General features: G+C 41.7%; 1 protein-coding gene across 4 annotated transcripts in view; it reads right to left on the bottom strand.

Annotated features, from left to right (window-relative positions):
- Positions 1-24,044, bottom strand: part of LAMA2 (laminin subunit alpha 2) — a 1,405,743-nt gene that overhangs the window by 467,073 nt on the left and 914,626 nt on the right. For all 4 annotated transcript variants that reach the window (XM_082249565.1, XM_082249566.1, XM_082249567.1 and 1 more), the window contains one exon: positions 21,120-21,353. In XM_082249565.1, the coding sequence (XP_082105691.1) occupies positions 21,120-21,353 (234 nt within the window). The remainder of the gene's footprint in view (positions 1-21,119; positions 21,354-24,044) is intronic.

Below are 24,044 nucleotides of genomic sequence, written 5' to 3'. Positions count from 1 at the left end.
CATGTCTTTATGGACCTTGCTTTGTTCACTGGTCCAAATAATTTAGTGGAGGGGGATTATGGTGTGGTGTTTTTTTAGGGGTTAGGCTTGGCCCTCTAGTTCCAGTTAAAGGAACTCTTAAAGGCATCAGCATACCAAGACATTTTGGACAAATCCATGCTCCCAACTTTATGGGAACAGTTAGGGGATGGTCCCTTCCTGTTCCAACATGACTGTGCACCAGTGCACAAAGCAAAGTCCATAAAGACACCGATGAGCGATTTTGGGGTAGAAGAACTTGACTGGCCTGCACAGAGTACTAATCTCAAGCCGATAGTATCCCTTTTGGGATGAATTAGAGCAGAGAATGCGAGCAAGGCCTTCTCGCCCAAATTCAGTGCCTGACCTGACAAATGTGCTTCTGGAAGAATGGTTAAACATTACCATAGACACACTCCTAAACCTGGTGGACAGCCTTCCCAGAAGATTTAAAGCTGTTAAAGGTACAAAGGGTGGGCCAACTCAATACTGAACCCTACGGACTAAGACTGGGATGCCATTAATGTTAATGTGCGTGTAAAGGCAGGTGTACCAATAATTTTGACAATAAAGTGTAGAAGTCTAGTTAAACTTGTAGCAGAAGTTTCCGTACTGCTCTGACTGTCCTATCAGGCTGCAGGACCCCTGACCCTCTGTCTGGAAAGTGCTGATTGGCTCTGTGCTTATCAAATGCACTCTCCCTAGAAAAAAAAAAAAAACTCTAGCAATACACACCAAACTGAGCATGTGCAGCTTGTCCTTTACTTTGTCCTTGCCTCTGTTCTATCAGAAATTGTTTGGCGACATTGAAAAAAAGGGGAGGATCAGAGAAGACAGGATCAAATATCCTTTTTGCACAATGCAGAGGATTAACCCCTTAGGTTCTACAGTGAGTATAACAAGCTTGCTTTATTGCATATGCAGAATGATTTTACTGTTGTGGGTTTAGTAACACTTTAAGTTGGATTTAAAGGTTAATCAGTAAACATTTTGCTGGCATGCCCTGCTAGATGTTACCTGTTCCCTTTCCTTAACCCTCTATTGCTTTACGATAAATAGTTCAATGCATATCATTATATGTGTAACACCACAGAATCAAGCAGTTGATAAATTATGCTTACTATTTCATTTATGTTGTAGTAGAAGGTGAGAAAGTAGAATATTTAAAAGCCTGTATGTGGCAGGTTGTTCAGGTTTATTATCAGAGAGTGCTATGTTACAAGAAAGCATTACTTTGATTTTTTTGTGTTTTTGTGTTACCAGAGAAACGGTCATGAGAGCTGCAAGTTACCTGAAAGAACAATACTGCATGTTGGCAGAAACTTCCATGAAAGCTGGACATTACCAGAGTAACCACCATGAGCACTGCACATTATCAGTGCCTCAAGAGCTGCTTCCTTAGCCATTTGTTTTTGTCTTTGGTCTTATACTGTTTGTTCCAGCTTGGGCTTCCTCACTCTTTCTTGTTCCTAGTTCTTGTATTTTATAGTGTTTGTGCTTCTGCCTTCTGGTACCGAGCTCTGTTCATGCCCTGATCACTCTACCTTACACTTTCACATTACCCGTGACTCTTGTTTTAGCTTTTGCTTCTTGTATGTATTCATTCTAACCTGTCTGAAATTGATCTGCTATAACTTATTCTGACTGCTTGAACTTGAGTCTGTGCCTCCAATCAGCCCTTATGACTCTTCTCAATTTTTGTTCTTCTTGTGTGTTTCTTTTCTCAGACTCCCTCCAGGTTTCAGCAACCTTGCTTACACACTTCCATACTTAATTTAGTACCTAGCTGTCAGCTGTCAAAAATGTTCCTTGCATACGCTGCGCTAGCTCCCAAATGAAATTACTTTACTGAGTAAAATCGGAGGTAAATGTTTCATTTTTGCTGCAATGTATATATATATATATATATATATATATATATATGAAAAAGACAAAGGGGTTGATTTGCTAAGACCCCATTCACACTAGCGCGGCTTGTTAGGCGACTTGGTCGCCTGACAAGTCGTGGTGGGTCGCCTATCATTGATTAGCACAGTACCCGTTCTAATAGGAGCGACACAAGTCGCTCCGACTTAGAAAAAGGGTCCTGTACTACTTTGGGGCGACCTGGAGGCGACCTGCATTGATTTCAATGATATGAAGTCCGTGCATGTCGCACCCAGGTCGCGGTGCACACTTCACAGGTCGCCCCAGCAAGTCGTGTCGCCCCTGTCTGAACGGGGTCTTAAACAGGAGAGTGCAAAATCTGGAGCAGTCCTGCACAGAAACCAATCAGATTCCAGGTTTTTTTTTCCATCAAAGCTTAATTAAACAAGTTGAAGTTAGAAGCTACCAGGCACACCTGCACCAGATTAAGCACTGTCCAGTTTTAGTAAATCAACCCCACAGTGACACCTTTCCTTTATAGGATGCATGACAAACAGTCACAATCTTACACTTTAGCTTCCAGGGCACATTTTAGGTCCACAATTTATTTGTCAAAAATTGGCCTCCATTAACAAAAGGAACTGCAACATTTAGGTGTCCGGATACATTTAGCCTAAATATCGCATGAGATCCTGTAACTGTCAATTCATTATACTGTTTTGCGATATTTACCACAAAACCCTGAAAGCGCTCTGTAAATACCACATGAGAAGACGTTAAACTCTATTCATAGAAATAAATAAATAAATAAATAATTAAATGCATTTAAATTAAATAGTGATCAAGGTAATGACAAAATGTGTCCTGGGTGTTAAGGAGCAGACGACCGCCCGCTCCTTAACAACCAGTAAACAACAACCAATGAGTCATCAGCTGTCACTGGGATTTCCTGCTAACAGCTGAATGTAACAAAACGAATTGCCAGCAATTAGAAAATAAGAAAAAATAAATTGGCGGTCCCCCCAATCCATATCAGGCCCTTTGGGTCTTGTAAGGATTTTGAGAAGAACCCCAATGCCAAAATAAAAAAAATAACATGGGTCCCCCTCAAAACTCATACCAAAACCTCTTCAGTGCATGCTGCCTGGCAGGTCAGGAAAGAGAGGGCCCTCCCCCTTCCCTGGAAGGCAGGTCAGGAAAGCACCCCCCTGAACAATACAAGACTGCGTGCCCTCAACATGGGTGCATTGGGGCAGGGCGGCTCTGCCTCTCCCCCAAAAGCACTTTGTCCCCATGTTGATGCCAGGATTGTGAGGTTCTGCGGGTGGGGACTTGTCAGAATCTGAAAGCCCCCTTTAACAAGGGGGCCTCCAGATCCCATCTCACCTCTATGTGAATGAGTATGGGGTACATAGTACCCCTACTCATTCACCCAAAAAAGTGTACTGCTGCCCGCTGGCACCGCCAACCTACAAAAAAATGTACACTTCCAACGAAGGCTTCTGCCACCTGCCAGCTCCACCATCTGGCAGTTCTTAAATAACTAAGGGGCAGTGCCACCCGGTGATGTTACGAGGTGCTCCCGCCCCGTGTGACATTAACGACTGGGGCCATGCTGGGTCAGTGGTGTCACATGGGAGCGGGACTGTACGGTACACATGGGGGCAGGATCTGGGTGCCCCCTTGTTAAAGGGGCTTTCAGATTCTGAAAAGTCCCACACCTGCAGACCCAAACAACCACAGGCCAGGGTTGTGGGGAAGAGGCCTTTGTACCCATAAACATGGAGACAAGGTGGGGAAGAGCCCCTCTGCACCAAGGCACTCCCTCATGTTGGCCTGAAATGGTTCACGATGGGGGGCCGCTCACTTATCCTGCTGGGCTACTTGCTCAGATAAGGGTCTGGTATGTATTTTAGGGGGGACCCCATGCAATTTAAAAAAAAATTGGTGGGGGGGGGGTTTCCCTTAAAATCCATACAAGATCCGAAGTCCCTGACAGTTACTGGTTGTTAAGGATGCTGGCAGCTGCCTGCTCCTTAACAATGTGGTATTTACTACTGTAAATAAATACGCCAGCTACCAGCAGGCATTATGTTACCTCATGTTTTCACTAATAAAATACCGCATGACTTAAAAAAAATAACTCATGCTGTATTTTAGTAGTTTTTTTGTGAATGTCAAAAAACATTTTGAAAAACACTGAGTGGTATTTTGCCCAATTTTTTTAAGGTGTTTCATACTGCTTCGTGTATACATTGTGATTTATATTCATTAGGGATATCTTTACCATGTGTCTACAATGGATTTTAATACCATTTTAATAGGTAAGATGATACAGTTGACCACATCAAAAATAGCACTGGACATTAAAAAGGAAACACCTTGCAATGAGAACATGGGCCCCAGGTTTTTCATATGTGTCCAGATACATATTAAAAAGAAGTAACTTTAGAATTTCTATATTACAATCAAAAGAATAAAGAAGCACAAAGGAACTACAGTCATGTATATTATGAGTCATTTGCAATTGCGGATTAAAAGCAAATTTGTTTATATCTGTGTATGTATTTGAAGTGTTTAAAATATAAAGATGGGGGGGCGTGTCCGGCCGGCGAGCGTGATGGCCGCATGAAGTGAGAGCTCCGGCATCCACCAGAATACAGCAACTCACAGCGGCTGACATCTCTGCACTACGGTCACGGCAAACGGCTCTGGAGGCTCCTTACATCACCCGGTGTTCTAAAATTTTGTCGGACCCGTGAAAAAATCGGACCTCGTCACTTCCGGGTACAGAGCGTCACAAAACAGTTGATAGGAGTCGTCCGTGCGCATGCGCAGAAGACATTTTTCGAGGTTTGGCAAAATTATAACAGAGAACGGACAGGTGATTGAGAGAAGGCGGGGCTGAGGTGCGACGGGACGGAGGCACATATGCAGAGCTGGCGGAGGAGGCGGGACGGAGGTGCGGCCGTGTAATATATGCAGGGCTTAAGCGACTCCCTGTTTTATTATCTTTAGTAATTATCGTATTATTTATCCTTCGGATTTCATGACATTTAGTATTTCTATAATGCAAAATAAGAAATACTAAATGTAATGAAATCCTAAGGGTAAATAATACGATAATTAGTAAAGATAATAAAACAGAAGGAGTCGCTAAAGTCCTGCATTTATTACACGGTCGCACCTCCGTCCCGCCTCCTCTATTCAGCTCTGCAGATGACGCGGCGGTGTCTTCCGTCCCACCTCAGCCCCGCCTCCTCTCATTCAACTGGTCGCTCTGTGTTATAAGTTTACCAAACCAAGATAATGTCTGGTGCGCATGCGCACTTGAGACTCCCATAACCGGAAGTGACGAGGTCCGATTTTTTCACGGGTCCGACAAAATTTTACAACACCGGCAGCAATGTCCAAACGCAGGAAGGCGACGAAACCACCCCAGCGGCTGACCAACTTCTTCCCGGCAGCGCCGGCTCGAGGTACACAAAATGGCGCCGGACCCGGCGCGGCTCCCGGTCCTCAGCGCCATAGCGGCGGGGATGACCCTCATTTGGAGGACATGCCTGACATAGGGACGCTGGAGGAAAGCTCCCCACCCTCCTCTCCCACAACATCCAGCCCTGCTAAATCTAAGCAGCGCCGCAATAGCGGAGACATCTCCCCCTTCACACAGCGCGCCTCAGACAAGGCCCAGAGGCCTAACAGATCCTCGGACCTCTCCATTGATATGTTCCCTGCCTCAGACCAACCTATATCCGAAGCGACCATGAAGCGGATGCTCATATCCTTCAGAAGTACACTCCATGCTGACTTTGATGACATGTTTAATGAAATTAAAGGCAAAGTGCACACCAATGACCATAGGATTCATCATCTGGAGACTAAGATGGCGGATCTTTATAATGCACACAATGACCTTGTAGATGCTTATACTGACCAGGAGACTGAGCTGCAATGCATCCAAACTAAACTAGCCGACCTAGAAGATCGCTCACGTTCAGGGGGATCCCTGAGACTGTTCCCCATAGCGAGCTGACCCGCTATGTGCAACGCCTGATGAAGGCTCTCCTCCCAGCCCTGAGCGACATTGAACTGTGTGTGGACAGGGCCCACCGTATTCCAAAACCCAAGTTCCTGCCCGACACAACACCTAGGGACACCCTAGCTCGCATTCACTATTATCATGTGAAGGAACGGGTTATGTTAGCGGCGAAGCAGAGTCCAGCGGTTCCTGAAGAATTCATGGGCATCTCCCTTTACACGGATATCTCGCAGCAAACTGCACTTAACCGTAAGAAGCTGGCGCCCCTCACTAAGATGCTCCGCAATAACAAAGTGATCTACAAGTGGGGTTTCCCCACGAAGCTGCTGGTCACCTGGAATGGCAAGACCTATCCTATCTATAGTGTGGAGAAGGGGATACAGCTTTTCAAGCAGTGGCAGCTTATACCCGATGAGACCCCTTTACCCACTGTTGCCCCGTTGGAACGCCTGCATTCTGAATGGACATAACTCTCTACAAGCCTCTACTTTCTGCATTAGTCAGATTCCTCTTCAAATTTCTGGAGGACTGCCGTGAGCTCCAATGTTTGCCGGTTTTGCTGCTTTACTTTTTTTTTTTTTTTTCTCTATTTTTCCTTTTTGAAGCTCTTTTTTCCATTACGATACACCAGGCCTTTTTTGCACTGGTGCGCTCTACAAATTCTCTGTGACAGCTCAGCATGTTGCTGAGCGTTTGTAGACCCCCCTTGACCGCAGTGGCCTTTTTGGCTGCCCATCGAGCCTGCTTTTTTAGTCAGGCCTTTCTTATCTCTGTGTTGTTTGTTTTGTCTGTCTTGTCGTCTCCCCCTTTTCTTACAGCCTCTCCAGAACCACTCACCACCTACCTGAATCCGAATCATCCCTGTCGACATGTACAACTGTTTGGACTAATACCTCAGGTATCTGCTGGATCCGAATGTCCCTTCTGCACCTCATTCATCGTGCTGCAAGCCGTCCCGATGCCTTCCTATCTACGTGACTTTCCAGTAAGGTACTATGCTCTACACGCAGTGAGCCCTACCCAGAGTAGGACCCTCACCATTTGCACATATCCCACTGTGTCATCATGCCGTTGAAAGTACTCTCGTTGAACACAAAAGGGCTCAACAGCCCTTATAAGAGATCGGCACTGATTAGAGAAGCCAAACTTCACAAAGCTGACGTTCTTTTTGTCCAAGAATCCCATTTTGCTGCCCACAAGTGCCCCAAAGTGACTCTTCCTCACTTCCCCCATGTTTATATGGCCAACGCTCCGAAAAAGGCGTGTGGTGTTTTTATTGCTATCAGAGACTCAGTAACATTCCAGTATATTGACTCCATAGCCGACCCTGAAGGAAGGTTTATTGTGCTGATATGCCGACTGAACAACACTGTCTTTACCCTACTTAACCTCTATGCCCCGAATACACGTCAAAGGAAGTTCTTGACCCCATTGCTTTCTGTAACGATGAAAATGTTGCAAGGTACCCTCTTGATTGGAGGGGATTTCAATACTGTCCTGGACCCTGCCATGGACTCCACCTCACAATCCAGGAGGCCTACACAATCTATAGTGTCTTTACTGCAATCTCACGATTTATATGATGTCTGGCGTTGTTTTAATGGTTCTGAAAGGGACTATACGTTCCTATCTGCTCCTCATTCCTCATACTCCCGCATAGACCTCTTTCTCACAACGAAGGGATCCTTGCAGAGTGTGACCAATGCTCGCATTGGCGCGATTTCTTGGTCTGACCACGCACCGATAGTTCTGGAGTTTGACGACAAGCTGCGCAACTCCCCTCCCCCGGTGTGGAGACTGAACTCTTCGCTGCTGGCGGATGAGAAGTTGCGCCAGGCGATATTGCAGGAACATAACAACTTTTTTGAATGGAATGATGGCCCTGATGTTAACAGATTCACCTTGTGGGGCACATATAAAGCATACATGCGAGGAGTGCTGATCAAAATGTCCTCATATTTACGGAAGCAGAGGAGGAAACAGGTTGAGGACCTGTTGAGGTCCATTGCTCTCAAGGAACAGGAAAACAAAACTAACCCCTCCCCCAGCCTCACACAACTTATTGTTTCTGAAAGACAGACCCTAAGGTCTCTCCTCTTATATAAATATGAAAATCACATTAAGTACATGAAGGCTCAATTCTATGCACTGAACAACAGGGCGGGCGCTTGGCTGGCTCGAAAGGTCAAATCTAAGCGACTAAAGCAGAAAACTCTATCCTTGACCTATCCGACCGCAGCTGATCTCCTGACCAACCCCCAAAACATAGCGGATGCCTTCGCGTCTTATTATCAGAAACTCTATGACCTCCGCACTGACAGCTCTACACCTCAACCTACTCCTGAGGGTATTGCCAACTTTCTTTCTAAAACTAAATTGCCTGTTCTCTCTACGGAGATGCTCCAATCTATCTCACAACCCATTACTCCAAGCGAAATCTGCTCTGTTATTTCTAAACTACCTAACAATAAATCCCCCGGGGAAGATGGCTTCTCCAATGAGTATTATAAATGCTTTGCTCCAGAAATTGCCCCTCGATTGCAGGACGGCTTCTCTCTTGCTTCCTCCACTGCTTCCTTCCCTCCTGATATGTTGCGTGCTGTTATAGTCACTATCCCGAAACCGAATAAGGACCCTTCCCTGCCTGCGAATTATAGACCTATATCACTACTAAATGTTGATATTAAAATTTATGCCAAGATCTTAGCTCTAAGGTTACAAAGGGTGCTTCCTCTCCTGATACACCCAGACCAGGTGGGATTTGTTCCGGGTCGTCAGGCCCCTGATGCCACCAGACGTCTTATTGGCCTAATCTCCCACCTTGGAGCCCCTCAAACGCCTTCTCTGCTCCTGTCCCTGGATGCGGAGAAGGCGTTTGACAGGGTACATTGGGGCTATCTGCAACAGGTCCTAGACAAGTTTGGTATTCAGGAGTGGATGCAATCTGCCATTTTATCTCTATATTCCGCCCCATCTGCAGTAGTCCTTACCTCGGGAATCAAATCCAAACCCCTACACATTACCAATGGCACTAGGCAAGGATGCCCCCTTTCACCCATCATATTTACATTGCTTATGGAACCCCTAGCTCAGAGAATCCGTGACTCCCCTCTTATCTCAGGCCCTAAGATCGCTCAGTCTGAGCACAGGATAAGTCTGTTCGCGGACGATGTTTTGCTCATATTGACCAATCCAGCCAATTCTCTACCTGCAGTTTATGATCTATTACAAGAATTTAGTGCAGTCTCCTATTATAAATTAAATGCTAGCAAATCCCAAATACTCGCTCTCCACATACCCCCTGCCCTTCGTCAATCACTTTCTCACAATCTCCCCTTCACCTGGGTCGCTGAATCTTTAGGCTTCCTGGGTATTCAACTCACCCCGAACCCCTCCGGACTTTTTGCCCATAATTTTAAACCCCTATTGGAATCTTTACCACGTACTTTGACTTCCCTTAACCGGTTGCCGACCGCCGCACGACTATATACTGCGGCGGTCAGCCCCGGCCAGGCAGAGTGACGTATCGGTACGTCACTCGCCTGTCACTGACTTGCGAGCCTATCGCGGGCGGGCGCGCGCCCGCCGAGGCGCGCGCCCGCCGCGGCTCGTTCACAGGCAAGTCAGTGCGTGTGACCGGCGGACTCGATGTCCGCCAGTCACACTGCGATCGCTCCTGTGAAGGGAGAAAGACAGAGCAGCTTGTGTAAACAAGCTGCCTGTCAGTTCTCCCTGTGTAAAAGTGAAGATCTGTCCGTTCTACTATGTAGAACGGTTGATCTTTGCTTTTACACCAATAGGAATGTCCCTACACAGTAGAAAGCACGCCCCTAGGACACACTTAACCCCTCCCTGTCCAATAAAGTTAACCCCTTCCCTGCCAGTGTCATTTTTGCAGTAACAGTGCATATGTATAGCACTGATTACTGCAGTAATGTCACTGGTAACCCCAAAAGTGTCAAAAATGTCAGTCAAGGGTCCGATCTGTCCGCCGCAATGTCGCAGTACCGAAAAAAAAAATCGCAGATCGCCGCCATTACGCGTTAAAAAAAAAAACACCAAAAATGACAAAAATCTTTCCCTTTGTTAGTAAACGCGATAACTTTTGCGCAAACCAATCAAAATACGCTTTTTGCGATTTTTTTTACCAAACATATGTAGCATAAAACAAATTGGCCGAAAAATGTTAAAAAATTTTGATTTTTACTTTTTTTTTGGGGAATTTCATATAAAAAAATTTGAAAAATATTGTTATTTTTGCAAAATTTACGCTCTTTTTTTGTTTATAGCGCGTGATCAAAAAATCGCACAGGTGATCAAATACCACCAAAAGAAAGCTCTGTTTGTGGGAAAAAAAGGACGTCAAATTCGTTTAGGTACAGCGTCGCACGACCGCGCAATTGTCCGTTAAAGTCACGCAGTAAAAAATCGCAAAAAAAACCCTGGTCCTTTAGCAGCCAAATCCTCCGGGGCTTAAGTGGTTAAAACGCAAGAACTATCCGTCATGGGTAGAATAGCCACATTTAAAATGATAGTCCTACCTAAGCTCCTTTACTTCCTCCGCACATTAATAATTCCCCTTCCACGCTCCTTCTTTATAGCCCTTCAGGGTGCAATTACCAAATTTATATGGGACCGAAAACCCTCGAGATGCTCGCTGACTATTATGTCCAGGCACAGGTCCCTAGGGGGGATGGGAGTCCCTAACCTTTACTCATACTACAAAGCCTGTGTGCTTGACCAGCTTAAATACTGGTGGTCCCCTTCCTCCAATAAATCCTGGTCGCAGATGGAAGCGGCCTTAGTACCACACAAGAGCCTTCAACTGTCGCTACTTGCCACTCGTATGGGGGCCAAACCCCCTCCATCCACGAATCCTTCTGTCCTATGTTCGTATCACATATGGAAAGAACTTCCTCTCACTATATCACCTACAGACTGCGGCCAGAATATTATGCTCCCGCTGCAAGTCCTCTCTTATTTTATTCCCAACCTTGATCTCACGTTGTGGCTGCCTAGGGGCGCCCCACCAAGATACATCAAGGACCTTTACCAAGGCACCTCACTCTCCACATACACGAACTTAGTGAAAAAATTTAACCTCCCGCCGAAGGCCTTCCACACATATCTCCAAATTCGGTCCTTCTTACGCTCCGAAGCCATCCCACACTTTATTACACTCCCTTCCCCTATCCACGAATATCTTCAAGATCTTCCTGGCTCCTCCAAGGGTATAACCCTCTTCTACAAAACAATTACCCAACTAGGTCACTTCTCTAAAACGCATACCATGCTTAAATGGGAACAGACCCTACAAAAAACATTCCCTTCCTCTCACTGGTTGAAGGCCTTCTCGTCCACCTACTCGGCCACTAAATGCGTCACGCATTGGGAACAACATGTTAAACTGACCCACCATTGGTACCTAACGCCATATAGACTTTCCAAGATCTACCCTTCCCACCCGCCCTCCTGTTGGAGGGAATGTGGGGAGTGTGGCACCCTCTTCCACACTATGTGGGCCTGCCTATCTCTCAGGTCATTCTGGAATAAAATTTTCTCACTAATATCTGAATTATGTAATCAACAGGTGTCCCCCGAACCTGACTTGGCCCTCTTACATATCCGTATGCAGGAATTTCGGCTAGCCGTTAGACCGGTGATGCTTCACACTCTTTTAGCAGCCAAACTCACCATCACTAGACTGTGGAAGTCCACCACAGCCCCCTCGATAGAGGACACTATTGACACCCTGAACCAACAGTGTGATATGGAACGTATCCTTTCCCGCGTTTCCTTGAACACTAAGGCATTTCACAAGAAATGGGATGTTTGGCTCCAGCACCCTAAATGTACAGTTATCATTTGATGTAGTATTGATTACCTGCTTTCATGTGAGGTGGATCTAATGACATTGCCCTCTCCACTACCCTCCTAACTTCTTAACCGCTTTATGTTTACCCTACCCTCCTCATGTGTCCTCCCCTACCTCCCCCCACACTCACCAGTTTCTTTCCCTCTACAGTGGCAGTCTTGGTAACATGCTCATTGAAGCCCGCAAGTTGTTTACTATTTCATGTTCGTCAGGGTGGACATCCCCCCCTGTGTCACAGTTTGTTCCCATTGGGGTGCCTGGGGGGGGAAGTCCGCCGTTGTTCCAGGCTACTGTTACAATACCTTTCACATGAGTTTCGTGAGAACAACTATTGATGGCTATGTGTTATGCCTTTTGTATGCGTTTTTGCAATTGTTCTGAACATCTTCTCTAGCATGAAGGAAATGTCTGTTAACTGCCTTTTATGAACGCTTATGTTCCTGTTAAAATCAATAAAAATCTATTGAAACTAAAATATAAAGATGGATATAAGCTAATGATATTTAACATCTATGAAATTTTGAGTGAATATATTGATGTAAAATTATTAAGCTTTGCTTGTTTCGAAAAGTTTTTGACAGTTAGTATACATCTAAATTGCAAAATGTTGCTTTGTTTAATTTCTTGTTTCTTTTTTTATCCATGAAAGCAATTGTATATACTGTATATGCATCTGCCTAAGATATCAGTGTCTTTACTTCACACAAAACCATAAGGAAGAGGTGGAAGTGAAAACAGCATCCAATGTGACCCATATGTGAAGTGCACCAGCTGATGGGTACAGAAAAGGGGATCTTTGTAACTTACGCAAAGAGCATGAAGAATAGAACCTACAATCAATATTTTACTTTTAAAGCATATGCCTAGACATTTCTGCCTTGCCCTGGACTAATAATAATAAGGTATGTTTGACTGGTGGCTCTGAGTGAATATATATTATCACTGCAGACATAATTCATGACACACAGGCAATGACACATGCTGGACATTATTCAGCTACTTGCACTTCATTTAGACCTGTGACCACAGCATCTGGCAAAGAATATTTTTTTAAGCACCGACTTCCTTTGTGGTCATGTGACCAAATGCCGAGAGTCATAAAGAAAGCTGGTGCTGGAAGATGTCCCTTTACATCTGCTTGCCCAGAGATGTACATGGAGTTTCTGATCAGGCGTTTGCCTAAAAAGCTGACAAACAAATCTAATTGAAAAACCCATATGAAAGGACCCTTAGAGCTCTAAAGTGGCTAAAAGCTATGCAAACCGTGACATCTTGACAAAAAGTTATATTGTTCTACCAGAAAAGTCACAAGAACACTTCAGATTTAAGAATTACATAATGAATAATGCATTTAAGAAACTTCTCCAGCAGTTTAAGTCTTCTTGTAAAAATGACTAATAATGTTCAGATAGGCATACTTCATAGGTCATACTGTTCCCAGTTAAGAGCCTTGTTTGATTTAGCTGCTGTCTGAAATGTAAGCCAGTTTCTAATTTTGTAGTCAGTTTATTGTCGAGGTAAAACTTTACAGAATAAAATGTGGCATAAATGTAAAACTAAAGAAAATAATAACTACAACAAACTTAATGAGGTTTCCTGAAAACATATAGAAGTTCACCTAAATAACTTTTATAGGTTTTGGACAGCTTGGACACCTAGGCAATAAGTGAGAAAAAAGTCCAAATTGTCAGGATATCCCTTGAACAATAGAAGGAAAATCTTACAAAGCTACACTTGCTCTGCTGAGAACTGTCTTGTGAGTGAGAAGGATTTCCTCCCACTTCCTATTGTGAGTAAAGGACAGTAAGTGAAGGGAAATTTCCTCAATGGGACACAGATTACAAAAAAGAAAGAAAAAAAAAGAATAGCTGACAGGTTTTGACCCTTCCCTATGGTATCCAAACTTATAAAAAATGTTTGAGCTTTACTTATACCTTAATTTTTGAATAATTGACAATAAAAATGCATCTTTAAAACTGATAACTTTTCCTAATGCCTGGAAAAGGGATAATGGATGGCTACCTAAAAATCTGTAAATGTACCATCAATGAATCATGGAGAGAAACACAATTGAAACTGATTCATAAACCGTTCATTCATTTCCTCCCTAAAAACTCAACAACTCACTCTCCATCATGCCCACAATGCAGTCACTTTAAGCGTTTGCTGTCTCAAAGATTCTGGCAATGTCCTCCGATCTGATGTAACAGGATTACACATCCCCAAAACTCCTCTCTTAATGTTATTTAGCAATAAAATAGCCAGATGGACTATACCTGGCCATCCAAGCAATGATAACCCTCAATGGATACATCTCTGTCTACTAGCTGCAAGCAAAACCATCCTAAAAACTTGGACTAACCCTCGCCCCTCCCCTGCCATCTCAGAGATTAAAAAAAAAACTCACAACTCTTCTTTAACCTCCCTGGCGGTATGATTCTTTTGGATTTTAGGTGCTGAAAGCGGTACCATTATTTTGCATGTAATTCTTGTGAATGAGCAGCCCAAACCAACTTTATATATATATATATATATATATATATATATATATATATATATATATATATATATATATATATACATGTATTATATATATATATATATATATATATATATATATATATATATATATATATATATATATATATATATACGTATATACATATATATATATATATATATATATATATATATATATATATATACGTATATACATATATATATATAAAAAGTACAGTAAACTGCAGGAAAGGGCACTGGGGGGCAAACTAATGTGATTTTTTTTTTATTTTGAATTGGATCAGTGTGTTTGGTGACTTTTACATTTGGATTTGTCGCCGGTTCCACCCCCCTGCGAACGTCACGTCACAGGAGACGGAACCAGGGGCACGGAGACGATCGGGAGGAAGAACCGCCGCTAGACATCGCTGGATCCCGGTGACAAGGTAAGTAACCCTGCTTACAGGATCCAGCAATGCTTCTGGCGGTACCCCGAGTGTGGCTGGGGGTTACTGCTTTTGGCTCTGAAATTTAACCCCGAGCCACGCACGGGAATACCCCTAAGAAGGTTAAAGAGCAAATTTGGACACAGAGATTCAGAACTATGCTCCCACCAAAACTTTTTTTACGAGGTGGCACTTCTACATTGAATACACCTTCTCAAAATCCAAAATAGTGTCATTAATGACATCCTTTCAATACAACGAGTGATATCTTAAGGCCTCTCTGACCCACTTCCTGGGAAAAGATCTGATCAGTTATTTCAGCCTATTTATCCAGGTTGCACACACTCTTGTCTCCTCTGCTTGACTTGTGTTCTTTGAGGGCTGACCATCCCCATTGTCCTTGGTTACTGATTCTTTATTGAGATAGTTCATGTGGAAACTTAGATAAGAATGGCAACTGTAAAAAGCTTACTGATCAGTATTTTACAAGTAAGATAGTATTTATACTATGTTTGTTACATTTTCAATAAAAAATATGTGAAAAAAAAACTGATAAATTCACCCTACTTATATACCTTAGTGGTATGTATGCTTTAAATGTAGTTTACTAGCTGGAAATGTGCAATTAAATGATAAATTCAAGCTCCCAGGGGCATCTGGCTATTTTTTACTGCCCCTAAATGTCCCCTGTGTTCATGCACACATAGGCGTTTAGAGGCAAGGGCATTTAGAGGCAGAAAAAGAAACCTACTGACAGCACATCCAAAACATCACTGCCAGGAGGAAAAGTGGCTAGGAGAAATGGCAAAACTTTCAGTGTGCATGAGGCCTAAAAAGTATACAGTACTATAATACAACATTTTCCTGCTCTTACCAGTGGCTAACATGCCACAGCATTCCTTGTATTTTTATAACTAAAATGTAGGCCTATACAAGAAGAAATATCCAAACCAGGTATGCTTCTAACAGATGATTGTCTTTTTCTGTTTATCTATACAGACATACAGTATATTTGAATTAACAATAAAAAAGGTAAGGTTTAAAACTGTCATAAACTCAGATTTTATTTTTCTTCATATCTAACTCTTTTTTCAATAAAAGGGGTGGAAATACCTAGCTGTTTAATATGTTTTTCTTGTTTTTAAATGATTAAGGTCAATCCTTAAAGTTGTATGCACAGGACTGATGGATACAACTAGTTGGTGTATTTCTTTAATATGCTAAGCGGTGCCATTCCAATTTTTTTTCTTACATCATCATATAATGAATTTTGTTTTGTATTAGATATCTCTAAAGCATCAACATACACCTCTCTGTGACTAGAAGGTATAGAATTTCTTGCGTTAAAGCCCAGTTAAACTTTCAGATTAAATCAGCTAATTATATTCCAGGTATATAAAAATAAAAGATCTATAAGGTCCTAAAAATTTTTAATATTAAAAAAAATGCAACAACCTGAGTAGAAAAGCCTTTGTCCTGCCACCATGCTGCAGAAAAGCATTCTTGCTTTACCTATAGGGAAGCCCCTATACTGTATATGTCCCCTGCTGAGTCAAAGATAGTGTAGGCAGTAAGAATGAAATTTTCTGATTGTAGAGCTATAGGTCTGACTCAGTACATCTGCAAAGACTACTTCCCTACAGAGAAAAATAGTCTCACTCTGCAGCTTCTGGCAGGGGACACATTGTTTTCTACTCAGGCACCTGTATACTCTTGGTGTATCTAAGAACATAAATGTAATCTATTGCAGCTTACCAGTCCTTAGATGTAATTTTTCTTTTGTGCATAGGAAGTTATGAGCTCGCCACATTTCCTGTGGGATCAACAGGCATTTTCCTATATTTGTTTTCTTTTTTAAGGCTTAAGCGTAGTACACACTTTTTTTTTTTTTTTCGTTTAACCCAGCAAGTTGAAAGAAAAAAAAAACCTGTCAGCTCCAGTCAGAGCTACTGTACTAACAATCCAATGTGAGTACATCGATCTCCCTCGCTGAGCTGTTCTGTTCTGACAGAGGGACGGTCCCCCGACAGAACACTCTGGTCAGCACTCTCAGCCGTTGGCTAAGAGGGCTGATTGGGAGTCAGTCGGCTGCTGGTTTTCCAGCATGCACTTCCCAAAGAAGGTGGCTGAACGGCCAGTTTCTGTCAAACTGGCTTCCATACACACAGGCCGGTTTTAATTAAGCTGGCCAATGTTGCCCGACATTCGGCCTGTGTGCGCTAGGCTTAACCACTTGCCGACTGCCGCACGGCTATTTACGTCAGCAGTCAGCCCCTCACAGGCAATGCGACGTAGGGCTACGTCGCTAGCCTGCAAGGGTTTTGGGAACAAGCACGCGCCGCCGGATGCCCGCTCCCGCTCGGTCACGGACCCCCCCCCCGCGCGTGTGCCCGGCGGACCCGACGACTCGTGATCGTCCGTGACAGCGGGAGAAAGGCAGGCGGCTAGTGTAAACAAAGCCGCCTGTCAGTCTCCCCTGTGTAAGTATGGTGATCGAACGGTTCTACTATGTAGGACCGTTGATCACTGTTCTTACACACACAGCCACAGCCAATCACAGTTAGAATCACGCCCCTAGGACACACTTAACCCCTCCTTCTCCAATACAGTTAACTCCTTCACTGCCAGTGTAATTTTTACAGTAACAGTGCATATGTATAGCACTGATTACTGTAGTAATGTCTCTGGTAACCCCAAAAGTGTCAAAAATGTCAGTCAAGGGTCCGATCTGTCCGCCCCAATGTCGTAGTCCCGCAAAATAAAACGCAGATCGCCGCGTTAAAAAAAACAAACAACAAAAATGACAAAAATCTTTCCCTTTGTTAGTAAACGCAATAACTTTTGCGCAAACCAATCAAAATATGCTTTTTGCATTTTTTTTACCAAACATATGGTAAAAAAAAAAATTGGCCTAAAATGTTAAAAATTTTTGATTTTTACATTTTTTTTTTTGGGGGGGGGGGGTTTCATATAAAAAATGTGAAAAATATTGTTATTTTTGCAAAATTGACGCTCTTTTTTTGTTTATAACGCATGATCAAAAAATCCCACAGGTGATCAAATACCACCAAAATAAAGCTCTGTTTGTGGGAAGTGGGAAAAAAGGACGCCAAATTTGTTTAGGTACAGCATCGCACGACCGCGCAATTGTCCGTTAAAGTCACGCAGTGCCGAATCACAAAATAGGCCCTGGTCAGGAAGGGGGTAAAATCTTCCGGGGCTTAAGTGGTTAAGTATATTTTGTGCAAATAAAGCAATCATATCTATAGACTGGTAAGCTGCAAGGCATTACATTTTATTTCTTAGGTTGAGATACTCTTTAGCTGTTTATGTTAATTCATTTTTTAAATAAAGGATTTTATCAATTAATTTATGTCTAAAATCTCTGATATAAGTAATCCTACAAAAAACGAATTCTTTGTCTAATGATACTTTGTGAGAATCAGAATTCAGAGTATACTGTACAGTTTCCTGGCCAAGGGTTTGAGGTGAAAGCTATAAGCGCACCGATTTCTAAATGCAGAACTTTTACAGCCCTTTGCCCTTTCTATCAAGATTGCCTTGCTCTCTGGTATTCTCTTTCTCTATTGTTTGTTACACTTTCTCTTCCTTATTTTTGCTTTTCCAGTTATTTCTTTCTATTCTATTTTTTTCAGATTTTTATGTGCCTTTTTTTTTTCTACTGATGTATTCCTCCTACGATCCCTCCTTTACACCTATGATCCCTCCTTTACACCAGCCACCATCAACAAACATTGCAAACAAGGGGTTGTATCACGACTCTGCCACTGCTGATAGTGTGAATTTTCCACTACTGGCCAACAGGAAAAACTCTTCTGCTTAGAAGTGCCTCTTGCTCCATGCTGATCAACAGCCAACTTCATAGGAGGATCCAGACTTTGTTCGCTACATAAGCACCACACCATTCCCTCCACTTAAACTGTGACCACCTAGAACAGTAAAAGATTACAGGCAAGACACTAGAAAGTATAAGTGTTTCGCCACATATTTCATATTGGGAACTGCATGCACACAATAGAAAAAGAAATATGAATCTCTATGTCGTTTTAAATGTAGGTTGCCAGCTGCAACTTACCCATTGCCATTTTTTGTGCCATTGGAACTGGAGGATTAATTTTTTTAAATGAACATTGAGATTAATATATACTGTATCTAATAATACAATCAAATAAAATGTGACTCACCGATAGTTGGGAAACACTGTACTAGTGGTTGCATTAAATTCCCTTATCCCTTATTTAAAAAAAAACTAACCCTAGCCTTTTTTTTTTCTAATCTATGTACTGTATACTGTAAACTATTAACACTTCCCATAGATTAGACAAATTGAACACTCTTTTTAAATTGTATTGCAAATGAAAACTGTGTTGGTTTGAACTTGAGATGTACAAAATATACCCTAAAAAGATATTCTAGGGCTATAACACTCCTCCAGATTCCACATGTACTTTTGGTTGTTTTATTGCTAAGCCTCCATGAAGCAAATTGGTGCTTTGCCCATGCAAAACAAAGCAATAGGTTTTTTTTAATGACTCCTTCCCCTGCAGCATGAGTGTACCTTTCCTGCATTAACCCACCACCCCAGTTGGGAATGAAGAGAGGAAGCACCATGTAAATGGAGACTGTGCAAGTTATCAAGCACCAGTTAAAGTGTATGTACAGAAAAACATATTTTTTTCATTTTGTAGAGTATTGACGTGCTAAAACCTAACTTTTATGCTGTCTGTGTTATGTTAGGAAGATTTTCCGTCAACTTCCGTTCCAAGAAGAAGGAACTCACTTATACAGTTCTCACCAGAACAGTTGTCCCCTTTGTAAGTTTACCCTTCATTTTTTTTTGTTGATGACAACTTTAAATATCAAGTTTTCCATCACAATGGTCATCAAGACAAATAGAGGAGTGAATCAATCCAGTGTAGACACAGACAATACAAACACAACAGGGATTCTAATTAGGGATCGACCGATTATTGGCAAAGCCGATATATTAAGGGCCGATATGCACTTTTCCCGATATATCAGAATTGGCCCCGGAGGTTACCAATATTGCCGATATTTCGGGAAAGTGCATGTACCGGAGTGATGCCTGCAGCTAGAGGCATCACCCCGCTACAGGCGTCCATAGCCGATGGTCGGCTGTCTTGTAATGACAACCGATGTGGCTGAGAAACAGCCCGGCTGTCATTACAAGGAGCGGGAGAGGATGTCCCCCCCTCCCGCCGCCTTCCGTGGCTCACCGGGTCTCCCGTCCCACCGGGAGTCCAGGGAAACCAGCCTGCACAGCCGCCGAAAACCCGATCAAAGCTGCATTCAGCTCTGATCGGGTCTCCATGCAAAAACCTGGAAGTGATGTCATGAGTGACATCACTTCCGGGTACTGTCTGGCGCCAGATTAAAAAAAATGACAGCATTCAAAACAGCCAAACTTGGCATTTTGAATGCTTTTAAGTGCAGAGGAGGGGTTTGGGGTCTTTTGGACCCCCAGATCCCTCCACAAAAGTACCTGTCAAAAAAAAAACATTTTTAAATGTACAAAAATATCGGCCAATATTGGCCGATACTGATATGCATTGGCCAAAATATCAATACAGGTACTGGCAACGAAAAAACGATATCAGTCGATCACAAATTTGAATCTTTTACTACATCCTTTAAAACAAAAAAACTTTTTGTTTTTCCAGCACAAGTATTTTCTTAGTTAAGATTTTTTTCTTGGCTAAGCATTTTTGGTGCTAAACAACTTTAGTGTTTGTGCAGTAATTGAAAACAGCCACCAAACAATGTAAAAAAGGCCCATTAAGTAACAATCAATACAACATTAAAAAAAGAAAAAAAGAAAAACTGAAGCCTGAATAAAGTTAATTTTAAGCAAATGGAAATGTAAAAAGCTCTCTATATCAAAACTAGTGTAGTATAATTCATCTACCTGGCTAGTATCCAAATTATAGCTGTGTGGTTAAATGATTATTAGAAAGTATTTAACTTGTGCATTTTCTACAGGCAGCCCAGTAAGATCTGCACGCAAATCTTTCCTTTAGGTGCCGTTATACATTTAACGGAAACCATTCATCACTAAAATCCCTCATTGCTGTTTAATGATAATCATTTTACATTGGAAACTCTGCTTATGTGCTAAAGATTCTTATCGTTTTCTGCCTTCTCGTAGCCCACTCTTACAAATACAGAAGAAACTCCAACAGGGGTCTTGTGAAAGCTTTTTAGGCACAGGCACAGTAGTATAATCCAATTTATATGTACTAATAAGACACAGTGAATACACATACTTTACTTGCAGTTTTCCTTGTAAGGTCAATCTAAACATGTATAATTTCATGTCACCTGTTGCTCTTACCTTACAGCTGCATTGTCCAGTCTCTTCACATGAACATTTCTTTGTCTCTTGATCACAGCTCTCTTCTTTACTTCCTGCCGACTCACAGTCGCAGCTGATGCACTTTGGGTAATTCCTGTATCCCACTCTGCAGCTGGTACATTTGTCCCCAGAGAAATTTGGTCCACAGAAACAGCAACCTGTGTCTGTATTACATTGTGTACTGAGCGATCCTGGAACACCACAGTCACAAGCCTAAAATAAAAAATTACAGGCAGCCTTAAGTGTGTTTTTCTTTTTTGTACACAAACTTTTTTTATTAGGGTGAAAAAATTGTGGTACAAAAGCGTAAGGTAACTGTTTTACATAACAGCAGCACATCCAATATAATAATTACAAAAAGTGCCATTTTACCTCAGTGCCTAAATATTTATTTCTATCACCCACCTAATTATACTTTTTCTTAAAATAAATATTACTTGGGGCAGGAAGATGGGACCTAGACCAAGGGAAGTAATCCTCTCAATCTCCTCTTTGTTCCTTTTTTTTTTTTTTTTTTGCTTATTTCTTTTTCATGTTTTTACCCTGCTGGAGAAAATTGGATCAGGCTTTATTGTTTTTTCTTTGCCTTCCTCTGGATCAAATGTGGGTATATAATTGTAAATATATATATATAGGATTATATACATACACACACACCCACACATATATATATATATATATATATATATATATATATATATATATATATATATGTGTGTGTGTGATGAGACCTTCCTCTCATTTAAACTTATAACAGGAAGAGGGAGGGAAGTGATGGGTAATGACAATTCACGCACAGCTGTTGCTACTTTAACATGTCAAACCAGAAACCAGAGGATGCTTACATTTGACAATGCAACTGTATTATTTATTTTTTTTAAAGTATTACAGATGAGTGTTGGTAATGATCTACATTGATAACAGGATAACACATGTATACCAATGTCAATTTATTGTTGCTGTATTTTCTATTTGTCTCTGATGTTTGTACCTGTTTCTCCTTTTTTCCCTTTGAATAAATAAAACTATTTGAAAAATAAAAAAAAATATTTATTTTTTTCCTTCTTTTGGTTGAACTAGATGGACTAACTATGTAACTATTTTACTCTTCTTTTCCTTTCCTTTTCCTTTTTCCATTAGGCCCCTTTCACACCAGCTGACCGATCGGGTCCACCTGTCCGTTTTTTAGGCAGAGCCAATCGGGCCACCCATTGTCCTCTATGGGGTGATGGATGTCAGCAGACATGTATCCGCTGACACCCATCGAGCATCCAATCAAACAAAATCCACAGCAAACAAACATATGGCAATATGTTCACCATCTGTACATGCAATCTGTTTCCATCCGACCGCTCCATAGAGGAGAGCGGGCTCTGTCCTTGTCCACCGTGCATAGCGGTGTGGATACAGATTCCCCGCTGAGCAGGCGGATTCCGCTTGGATGGATCCACCCAGTGTGAAAGAGGCCTAATCTTTGTTGGCATTTCAACTGGTTACATAGTAAAGAATGACATTTATCTGATGTCACAGGCTACATCACAGTACAGTATACTAGCCATTGATTAGTGGATCTACAAGATTAAAGAATGGAAAATAAGAAAATCAAACAGAAGTTAACAACTTAACTATTAACTAACAACTATCTCATGCAAAGTGGTTAGACATCTAGACATATTGTTTAACATACATTTTATGGTCTAACTGGTGCATTTACTGTACATGCTCTGAGACATTCTACTTATTGCAATTTACTGTTTTTTATTGACCTCTAATCCAAACAAATATCTGTACTTTTGTTCATTGTGAAACAGTAAAAAACATTGAAAAAAAATGATTACTCTAGCACAGTCCAGTTTAATTATGGTATGTGTGAATTTTGGCAAAAGCAGACACATAGAAGAACCTCTTTAAAGCTTCAAAACGTTGATAAGAGAGTAAAATGCCAAACCTAAAATGGTATTATACGTTTTACAACACAACCCAGATTTTATTGTTTGGCATTTGTAGGTGCATATTTATGTTTTTCCTAAATGCTCATTTCCTTTTTATTCACAGAGTTGATAAGCTTGAGCTAAATGGTATGGTACAAGTAAAACACATTTGTTTATTGTACTGGAAATTAATAATAATGCCAGATCAGACCACCACTGTGTTTCGCAGGCAGCTCACAAATCTTGATGTGAAGCCTTGTCTCTTTTGTGCTTGTTTTGTTCTCTTCTGGTCTCCTTCTTCCTGTCTAAATAAGTCAAGAGAGTATGTTCCTGTATGTTTAATATTTAATTTAATTTTGGGGACCCCTTTAAAGCTTCAAAACGTTGATAAGAGAGTAAAATGCCAAACCCAAAATGGTATTATACGTTTTACAAAACTACCCAAATTTTATTGTTTGGCATTTGTAGGTGCTTATTTATGTTTTTCCTAAATGCTCATTTCCTTTTTATTCACAGAGTTGATAAGCTTGAGCTAAATGGTATGGTACAAGTAAAACACATTTGTTTATTGTACTGGCAATTAATAATAATGCCAGATCAGACCACCACTGTGTTTCACAGGCAGCTCACAAATCTTGATGTGAAGCCTTGTCTCTTTTGTGCTTGTTTTGTTCTATTGTGGTTTCCTTCTTCCTGTCTAAATAAGTGAAGAGTGTATGTTCGTGTCTGTTTAATATTTAATTGCTTAATATTCTACTGCAGACTTGACATGCTATTTATACTTCTTTGAATGTAATGCTGAGAAAGTTAAGACAGCTAAGTCAGTAATGCCTGAGACAAATGTACCATGAATTATCCTTTTGGCAAAAGCAGACACATAGAAGAACCAAACAAGCCCATTATTGCCCCCACCCACCCACTATACAGTATTTTCCATGATAGAAAGTTTCTGTAATTGCACAACAAATGTATC

This window comes from Pelophylax lessonae, assembly GCF_965119305.1.
Source record: "Pelophylax lessonae genome assembly, chromosome: 3".
In the NCBI taxonomy this organism is placed as follows: Eukaryota; Metazoa; Chordata; class Amphibia; order Anura; family Ranidae; genus Pelophylax; species Pelophylax lessonae.
The sequence above is the reverse complement of the archived record's forward strand: the minus strand, read 5'-3'. Positions and strand labels throughout refer to the sequence as shown.